This window comes from Brassica napus, unplaced genomic scaffold, assembly GCF_020379485.1.
Source record: "Brassica napus cultivar Da-Ae unplaced genomic scaffold, Da-Ae ScsIHWf_2718;HRSCAF=3482, whole genome shotgun sequence".
Taxonomy (NCBI): Eukaryota; Viridiplantae; Streptophyta; class Magnoliopsida; order Brassicales; family Brassicaceae; genus Brassica; species Brassica napus.
In genome coordinates this window covers 12937-22985 of record NW_026015997.1, presented here as the reverse complement: position 1 = coordinate 22985, position 10049 = coordinate 12937, and the positions used below count along the sequence as shown (strand labels likewise).

General features: G+C 36.3%; 1 protein-coding gene across 1 annotated transcript; it reads right to left on the bottom strand.

Annotated features, from left to right (window-relative positions):
* Positions 1 to 131: 131 nt before the first annotated feature.
* On the bottom strand, positions 132 to 4815 carry LOC125602010 (V-type proton ATPase catalytic subunit A-like). The gene is made up of 21 exons (XM_048773930.1): positions 4654 to 4815; positions 4382 to 4514; positions 4023 to 4149; positions 3888 to 3943; positions 3763 to 3819; positions 3535 to 3646; positions 3411 to 3448; positions 3185 to 3286; positions 2955 to 3011; positions 2790 to 2861; positions 2601 to 2702; positions 2461 to 2523; positions 2250 to 2382; positions 2023 to 2129; positions 1729 to 1923; positions 1492 to 1578; positions 1290 to 1394; positions 1017 to 1114; positions 867 to 945; positions 679 to 767; positions 132 to 593 (listed from the first exon to the last, which is right to left on the bottom strand). Exons 2-21 carry the CDS (start codon positions 4457 to 4459, stop codon positions 479 to 481), a joined length of 1872 nt encoding a protein of 623 aa, XP_048629887.1. The 5' UTR covers positions 4460 to 4514; positions 4654 to 4815; the 3' UTR covers positions 132 to 478.
* Positions 4816 to 10049: the final 5234 nt, after the last annotated feature.

Genomic DNA, 10049 nt, shown 5'->3' with positions numbered 1-10049 from the left:
AAGATTTGAAGAGGATGTTGATGACAAGCGAGTTCTCGCCTTGGTCTTCCACACGTATACCAACATCAACAAGTATATTTTAAATCAAACCATAGGACAAACATTGTTGGCCAATGTGGACCAAAAGAAAAAATACAAAATGATGATATTATGGGAAAGTAAAAGTATCACCAATAGTTTTTTTAAGTGCATTTGGACAATAATAACAATAACTTATTGAATTGAGAGGTACATCAAATCAAATAGATGACTCACTTTGGCTGTACCTTATTACCATCAAAACGAAAACATACAAAACAAAAAACAACGAATCAAACATATTACACAGCACAGCCGGAGATTCATGACGTTCGCAGGGATAAAACTCGATCGATCGAACCAAACCACCGATAAATAGAATACCAACCACTATGATAGTTGTTTGGCTCAAAACACACAAGAGAGCACTTTTCAGACTTGTGGAGACTCTGACGAGAGCTTACCGAGTTTCATCCTCCAAGGCACGGAATCCAGCAGTGAGATCCTCGTACAGTTTCTTGAATTTAGCCACAAGCGCAGCCTCCCCTTCTGCTGGATCTTCGAACTTCTGAGACCTGTTGTTTCCATCGACTCACAACTTCAGTTCCACACACATTTCACTAGAGCTATATAATGATTGATTCATTGAAGTTTGCTTACACTAAACGGTAGAAAAGATCTCCCAAACGATGCTTGATGAGAGTGTAAGTAATCTTTTGACCATCCATTCCAGCTGCTCTTTCAACCGCCTGTTGTATCACCCAACAACATTTTGAAACCAAGTTACAATTTTACTGGGCAAACCAATTTACCACAAAAAATATCCACTTCACAAAGCATCTTAGTACCTGATTGGCTAGGTTGTAGAAATGGATAATGTTACGCATCATCCACACAGACTTGTAGAAAGGGCAGAACTTGTCATATCTGTCAAAGATTCAAGAATAAATAACTCGTTGAGAGAGAACTAAAGCAAAACGAAGGGAGATAAATCTTACGGTGTGAAAGCGTTTTGAGCAAGGTAGTCTTCCCTCAATAACTTAGCTGTTTCCAAGGTGATTTTGTCACCTTCCGCTAGCGCATCTTTTCCCACAAGCTGCATACAAAGTGTAACGCACGGGTCAAACATATTCCTTCATAAAAACATATCTGCTGAAGATTTTTTTTTTTCAATAACTTGAGTCAAAGTTTAGATGCCAAGATGGTCGCTAAGAGACCAAAACTTATGAGTAACAACATTAGATAGTTTAAAAAGGATAAGTGACACGTACCTGGACAATTTCATTAAGATCATCTTCCCTCTGCAACACCTCTCTGGCCTTTGTCCTGATGTTGATGAAATCTGGATCGAACTTCTCATAGAAAGATTCCAATGCCTGAGAAAACAAAGCAACTTTTCATACATACAAGAACTTCGACACATAGTATACACCTAGACAGGTATGAAGGACGACCGGGAATATTTAACCATACCGTGGAATACTTTGAGTAGGAAATCAGCCAATTAACAGAAGGAAAATGCTTTCTCTGGGCAAGCTTTTTATCCAAACCCCAGAAGACCTGCAGGAAAGAAAAAGAGCAACCAAATTGGAAGAGTAAGGACTTCAACGTAGACTATAAAAAATGCTAAAATATATACGAATCTAAGCAGATCTAGATTATGTACAAGTACAATGAAAGATGGGGAACAGCTATGAACTAGATAATCACCTGCACAATACTAAGGGTTGCAGAAGTCACAGGATCTGAAAAGTCTCCACCAGGAGGTGAAACAGCACCAACAATTGTGACACTTCCATCACGTTCTGGTCCACCGAGACATTTCACTTTACCAGCACGTTCATAGAAGGATGCCAAACGTGCTGCTAGATAGGCAGGATATCCACTGTCGGCAGGCATTTCAGCCTAGAAAACAAAGCAAAATATGTGTCAATAAACTGAGAAATCGAGTAACAGCACAACACGAAAATTCATAAACCAAAAGTTGTGAGAAACAAAGATTACCAGACGTCCTGAAATTTCTCTCAATGCTTCTGCCCAACGGGAAGTTGAGTCTGCCATCATACTAACATTGTAGCCCATATCTCTGAAATATTCAGCGATAGTGATTCCTGGAGTTCACATTGCCCATAAAGATAACAATGAGGGTTGTAATAAATTGTATGTTTGTCATCAAGAGATGGGAAACGGTCTTCTTCAAAAACTATTAGACCTACATGGCTGAAAATTACCTGTGTAAATTGAGGCTTCACGAGCAGCCACAGGCATGTTAGAGGTGTTGGCAACCAGTGTAGTACGTTTCATGACAGATTCCTCACGACCATCAGGCAACGTCATTGTCAATTGTGGGAAGTCCATAAGCACCTAATTTATGAGAAACCATCAGACCCAATTTCTGATGTATGTGACCAATAAGCATATTCAGAATGAGAAGAGGTATACCTCAGCCATTTCATTTCCTCTCTCTCCACAACCAACGTAAACAACAGCATCGGAGTTGGAGTACTATGTACAGAACAACATATTAGCTTCGGAAATCCGATATATCCAATCATTAAGGTGAACAAAGTGTCACAGCCTACCTTGGAAAGTGCCTGACTGATAACAGTTTTACCACAGCCAAAAGCACCAGGAATGGCACAGGTTCCACCAAGAACGGAGGGGAAAAGGGCATCAAGCACACGCTGACAACAGGGAAAAGAAAGGGGTATCAGAAACAAATGTCTTCCAATGAACAACGACCACTGCATTAAAATTAATAGAGTGATCACCTGCCCCGTAAGTAGAGGAGTATCGGCAGCAAGTTTGGATGCAACTGGCCTAGGCGTACGTACAGGCCAGCTCTGACATATTATCAACCAAACCAATGTTATTAAGTGAACCAAATAGCTGAACGTTTGCACTTGCAAGTAGTTAGATTTAAGATACGCTCAAACCTGAAGCATTGTGTACGATTTCTTAACCCCCTGAAATTCAAGCTCTAGCACTGTATCCTGGAATATGAAAAACGCCGCCAAACAACCATGAGTACAGTCGAATCTTTTTTCCAATCGGAATTGGTTACCAATAAATCAAGTTATCCATATATTAACTCAAACATTGAAGGACAAGAAAAGAGTATTGGATGTATATATACAAATTGTTTGAGAGAAAGCTAAAGTCAAACCTTAAGGGAATATTGACCAGCTGGAGCAATGTAAGTGATCTTCCCCATGGCATCAGGAGGAAGGGCAACACGGTGTGTCATCAGGGTGTTCTCGAAGACGGTCTGCATTCCAAAGTTTTGTTTGACTATCAGAAAAAAAAATATATTTTTCTACTCCACGTAACTAACTAACTATGTACACTATATTCCCTTTCCAAGATTAGATTAAGGAGTCCAACAAACTTACAGCATACAAGTCACCACCAGTTATTGTGTCTCCCTCAACTGAAACAAAGGAAAATTCAGTTGGCATCAGGACTAAAACCATATAAACACTTCCACAGACAGATATTTGGAGTAAAATACAATACCAAAATCATTCGGCTGGAACTCCCAAGGACAATCTTTGTCAAGAGCTGGAACAGACACACCACGAGGGATGTACACATCACCAGATCTCTTCGCAATAGTCTTCAAAGGCCTCTGTTAAATTTAAAGAAATAAAACAAAATGAATTGTGAGAAGCCAGAGTCTGCAGTTTGTAATGTTATAACGAAACATAGAAGTCATAAATTTCAAGATTCAAAATCCAACTGAACCTGAATTCCATCGAAGATATTTCCCAATATTCCTGGTCCAAGCTCCACAGAAAGAGGCTGAAAAGTTCAGGATATAGTATATATGTTAGCTGAAGACTTACTAAAAAAAGAAGAAGATCAAGAACCTTGTGCGTTCGAAGAACAGGATCATTAACAGTCAGTCCAGCTGTTTCCTCGTAAACTGATATCACAGAAGGACACATAAAACGTTAATTTCATATGCAAATATTTGAGTAAGAAGCAGAGAAAATGAACAAAACCTTGAATGGTGGCGGAATCTCCTTCAAGACGAATGATCTCTCCAATCAAATTATCATGACCAACACGCACCAACTCATACATAGCAGCACCAGCCATACCATCAGCAACAACGACCGGACCTGAAACCTGCATCCCAAAAACTTCTATATCATTATCACTAACATCACTAAGAAGTATCAGATCAGATCAGATCAGAAACTAGCATACGAGTTACTTAACCAAGACGAAATCAACAGATTCAGAGTTCTCCAAAACAAATCCACCAATCTACTTGTAGTAGATCGACTTAATATCTACCCTATAACATAGATAGGCAAAAACAAAACGATATAAGATCGACGAAACGGGATGATGATACCTTGCGAACGTAACCATACTCGCTCTCCTTCTCATCATCCTCGAAGGTCGTGAGCTTTCCTGCGTAAAACGGCGGCATTTTCGCAGCAACCAGAGATTCAAATCCGATCGAGCAGGAACACAAAATTCACCTCCTGAAAAAAATGGCGAGATCCGATCAAATACCGTCAATCGGAAATGGTCAAAACCTCTAAGCGAGATCGGAGATCAAAGAAGAAGATAACATTTCCGATTCAAAATCAGATAGAGAGAGAGGGAGATGGAGATCCTCACCAGTGAAGAGACGGGAAGAGTGGTCACGAGAAGAGAGGGGAGGGGAGGCACGTAGGTAGATATTTACAGAGTTGTAGAAGAAGTTGATCTGATTGACGAAATCGTGGAGCGATCCTCTACATGACATCACACCTTACGCTTGTGGATCCGGCTCCGTGCTTCATTAGCTAGCCACGTGACAGATTACTTATGGCCTTGATTCTTTTAAGGCCCATGGATCCGTCGTATATTTCTCGTGTTTTTTTACTCTAATTTATCGAGACATTACATTTATGAGAAAATTTACATATAAAAAATATACGATTACATAATCGTATATTTCTCGTTAATTACTACATTCTTTCGCGTCATATATAAATGTGCATAAAACATTAGGGGTGCATACTGAGCCCCCTCTTTATTTTCAGATACTTGATACTCAATTCGATTTGTTAAAATACAGTGAAACCTCTATAAATTAATAATATTGAGACTACACTAAAACTATATTTTTTTATTAATTTATAGAGATATTAATTTATCGATATATTAATTGAACCAAAAATTTAATTTGAAACTGTAAAATTATATTTTTTATATAAATTTTTAGTGTGTATTAATTTATAAAGTATTAGTTTAAAGAGGTTATACTGTAGTTAAATTTTCTACTTGTATTTGATTCGGTTTATATAGATTATTAGACTGTAGTGTTTTAATAAATATTTTTGATTTTTAAATTATAAATATTTATTGAGTTTTGTTTATCATAAAATAATGTCAATATTAAGTATTATTATTGTATAAACCGAATAAAATTAAAAGAATCAAATTGTTACAAAAATAACGAAGCTTGGCACTTGACTTGTATTTGCAAATAATAAAAATTAGATACGTGTTACCCGATTTAACAATAACAAATTTTTGTCTTTTTAAAACCAAATACGGGGTAAGCATTGGATATAAGCCGAGTGCCAAATAATTATGCCTACCCTATAAAAACATATTTGCAAGATGTTTAGGCCATTTTACAGAATGTAAAAACACAGTCACAACTTACAACTTACAACTCACAAGTTACATGCAATAGCTTTCACCAAAAAAAAAAAAGAAGAAGCTTTCTCTGTCTCTTTGCATCATCATGTATAGATTAGCACTTTTAGTGCATGTATAAATCAAATTACAATCATATTAAATAATATCGTAGCTTTTATTTAAGAAAAGTGCTAAAATGTTATTTTGTATATTATTTATCAATTTGATAATTAGTTTAATAAAAAATATAATATAAGTTAAGATTAATCAACCTGTTTTTCTAAAAGTTCTGAATTTAATTTTCATAGTGACAGGTGATTACAAAAAAAAATGTTAGTAATGTGACAAAATTTCACAAAATTGACTTTTTCTTTTATAACTTTTCTTTTGCCATGCATTAAAATGAGAATATTTGTTCATGCACTACAAGAAAACAGCGTAATTCTGACGGACATTCTGACGGAAAATGAGATCCTCGGAATATTCCGACGAATTTCCGAGGAATCAAAATTTTGGGTTTCCTCGGAATTTTCTCAGAATATACCGATGAAATACCGAGGAAATCATACTTCCTCGGAATATACCGATGAAATACCGAGGAAATCATATTTCGTCGGAATTTCCTCGGCATAGTCCGAGATTTTTCCGATGATTCAGGGCTTTGCTTTTAGGGTTTCTGTTTCTTCGGAAAAGCCTCGGAATATTCCGAGGCTTTTCCGAGGAAGTAGGGTTTTTAAATCGAAAACAACGTTTTGCGGTTTGAATAACACTTATATAACCCCTATTAAGTGTCTTAGATTGATTATGAAGTCAAAAATTTGCTTAAGTGAAACACTTATATAACACTTTTCCGATTGTATGAACGAAATCCCCACAATATAAAAGAAACACTTATACACTTTAATGAACGGTAAAGGGAATACTTACAATTCGTTTTGAAACTTTGTTATTTCATGGTTTATGATCATCTATACAAAGATTCCTCAATGGTATGCATTGCATTTGTATAAGAAATGATATAGGGCAAAAAATTTTGATGTTTTGAAACCCCAAACATGTGTTCCGAGGAACAATATAAATTAATAGAAATACATGCACATGATATTCTTTTCCTCGGAATATTTTCATTTAACCGGGCAAACAAGCCGCCAAATATTTCGCGAAAATTGAAATTGAAAATACTGAGGGAATTCCGACGGAAAATATCCGTCGGACCCTAGGTTTTATAAACTCGAAACGCATCTTCTTCCCCATTTCTCTCTTCTTCCTCTCCGGCGATCTCTCTCTCCTTCCGGCGTTCTCCACCTTCTCTCGCGACGATCTCTCCGGCGAATCCTCTCCATTCCCTTACAAATCATGTAAGGACCCTATCTCACTCTCTTAGGTCCTATTTGTTAGGTTTTTAAGTAGATTTGATGATTTCGGAAGTTTTTTGATAGATTTTTGTTAGGGTGATTGGGTAGGATTGTGATTTGTTGTGTAATAGGTTTAGAATTGTGATTTGGTTGTGTTGAATTGATTTAGAATTTTTTTATAAATTGTTTATTATTTTTGTATTTACAAAACGTTTTTTCTATATAAATTCGATTTTACAAATCGGTTTTTTGTATATAAATTTGATTTTTGGATTTATAAAGATGATTTCATATTTATAAAAATATTTATATTTATTAAAACTAATTTTGTATTTATAAAACATTTTTTTGATTTATAAACACTATTTTTTTATTTTTGTATTTATAAAAACTATTTTTAAATATACAAAACTTTTTTTGTATATAAATTCGATTTTTGGATTTATAAAAGATGATTTCATATTTTATAACTAATTTTGTATTTATAAAACATTTTTTTGATTTATAAACACTATTTTATTATTTTTTGTATTTATAAAAAGATGATTTCATATCTATAAAAATATTTATATTTATAAAACTAATTTTGTATTTATAAAACATTTTTTGATTTATAAACACTATTTTATTATTTTTTGTATTTATAAAAACTATTTTGTATTTATAAAAGATGATTTCATATCTATAAAAATATTTATATTTATTACAACTAATTTTGTGTTTATAAAACATTTTTTGATTTATAAACACTATTTTATTATTTTTTGTATTTAAAAAACTATTTTGTATTTATAAAAAGATGATTTCATATTTATAAAAATATTTATATTTATTAAAACTAATTTTGTATTTATAAAACATTTTTTTATTTATAAAAACTATTTTATTATTTTTTGTATTTTAAATATGTTTTCTATTTCAATTTTAATTTTATATTTTCGAATTTCAATTTAAAAAAATAAATTTATAATTTTTTTTTTAATTTTAGAAATATTCCGAGGAAGTGTATCCCTCGGGATATTCCGACATCTTCCTCGGAATATTCCGAGGACTTTCCGACGAACTTGTGGTCCTCGGAATTTCCTCGGAAATTCATTTCCTCGGAATTCCGTCGGAAATTTCCGAGGGATTTCCGAGGAAAAATGAATTTCCGAGGAGTTATTTCCGAGGACTTTTTTCGTCGGTATGTCGTCGGAATAGCGTTATTCCAATGCTGTTTCAGTGCCGCATCATATGTAAGAGTCCCACGCAAATACCTCAGAACCTGTTTCAGTGCCGCATCATATGAAACCTTGGGATTGAGCATGAATCTGGATAGAACTCCAATGCTGTATGACAGGTCAGGACGTGTGTGGATTAGATACCGTAAGCATCCAATGCTCCTTCTGTATTTCTTCTCATCAACGCCTTGTTCCTCAACTTATCTTGACAACCTTAAGTTCATATCCATCGGCACATGAGTGGAATTGCAACCATCCATACCTGTCTCAGCAATAATCTTCTCAGCATACCTTTCTTGTCTCAATGTGATACCATCCTGATGTTGCGTCACTTCAATGCCCAAGTAGTATGTAAGTCTTCCCAAGTCAGACATTTCGAACTTAGCAGCCATCTCATTCTTGAACTCGTTTATCATCACCAAGCTAGAGCCTGTGACAAGCAAATCATCGACATAGACAGCTACAACGAGAGTGTCTTCATTCTGTTTTCTCTGATACAACGATGCTTCCTTGGAACATCGTGTGAATCTCAACTCTCTTAGTATCTTATTCAGCTTGTAGTTCCAAGCTCTAGGAGCCTGCTTTAGTCCGTAGAGTGCCTTAGAGAGTCTGTAAACCTTTTCCTCACTCCCCTTGACTTCAAAACCCTCTGGTTGCTTTACATAAACCTCTTCTTTAAGATCTCAGTGGAGAAAAGCCGTCTTTACATCAAGATGATGTACTTCCCACCCATGAGAAGCCGCCAAAGCAATGATCAGACGGATAGTTTCTATCCTTGCAACAGGCGCGAAGACTTCATCATAGTCTATCCCATGTCTTTGTACATAGCCCTTCGCTACTAATCTGGCTTTGTACTTGTTCACACTTCCATCAGGATTGCGCTTGACCTTAAATACCCACTTCAGTCCGATGGGTTTTGCACCGACAGGTAGATCAACAAGAAGCCATGTGTGGTTCTTCTCAATGGATGCTATCTCATCCTCGCAGGCTTTTACCCATACCGTCATGCTTTTAGCCTCAGAAAAATCCCATGGCTCCTCATTAAGCGACATTAAAAGCCATTCACACTCTTCCTCAGCCATCAGTATGTAGTCAGACAAGTACTCCGGTGTTGTCCTTGTTCTTGTGGACCTTCTTAGCTGTGGTTCCTCATGCGTCTCATCTTCTTCATCAGAGATTTCCACAACATCGTTATCAATGATCTCATCACTGTTATCTGTCTTCTCGCTAGCTTGTTCTGTTATGACAGCACTGTTATCTTCCTTAGGACTCGCGTTGAACTCAACTTCTCTAAGTCCTCTGTTTCCAAACTCTCCGAGGTTGATACTGAAGGAACTGTTCTCTCTCGCGCAATCGTTCCACTTCCATGCTTCCTCCTCCATAAATACCACATCTCGGCTTACAGTAATCCTTTTGCTCGATGGATCGAACAATCGGTAAGCTTTAGTTTTTGGTTCTGTTCCAAGATGTACCAAAGCTATTGACCTATCGTCCAGTTTCTTCTTGTGAGGAGCTGATACTCTAGCGTATCCAATGCATCCAAATACCCTCAGGTGTGAGACGTTCGGCTTACTCCCTTTAAACATCTCATATGGAGTCTTAGAAGCCAGAGTTCTTGTCGCACAGCGGTTGATGAGATAGGTGACATGCCTCACAGCTTCTCCCCACATGTAATTTGGAACACTCATATGCTTGAGTATACTCCTCGTCATCTCTAGTATCGTCATGTTGCGTCTCTCAACCACTCCATTCTGTTGAGGAGAGTATGGTGCAGTTAAGTGTCTTTGGATCCCATTCTCTTCGCAGAAAC

Excerpts from the sequence above, each read along its gene's own strand:
- LOC125602010 (XM_048773930.1), bottom strand. The coding sequence starts at position 4,459 with ATGCCGCCGTTTTACGCAGGAAAGCTCACGACCTTCGAGGATGATGAG. Across the intron at positions 1,579-1,728 it reads CAACCCTTAGTATTGTGCAG|GTCTTCTGGGGTTTGGATAA; the intron begins GTGATTATCTAG and ends TCTTTCCTGCAG. Across the intron at positions 1,395-1,491 it reads CCTACTCAAAGTATTCCACG|GCATTGGAATCTTTCTATGA; the intron begins GTATGGTTAAAT and ends TTGTTTTCTCAG.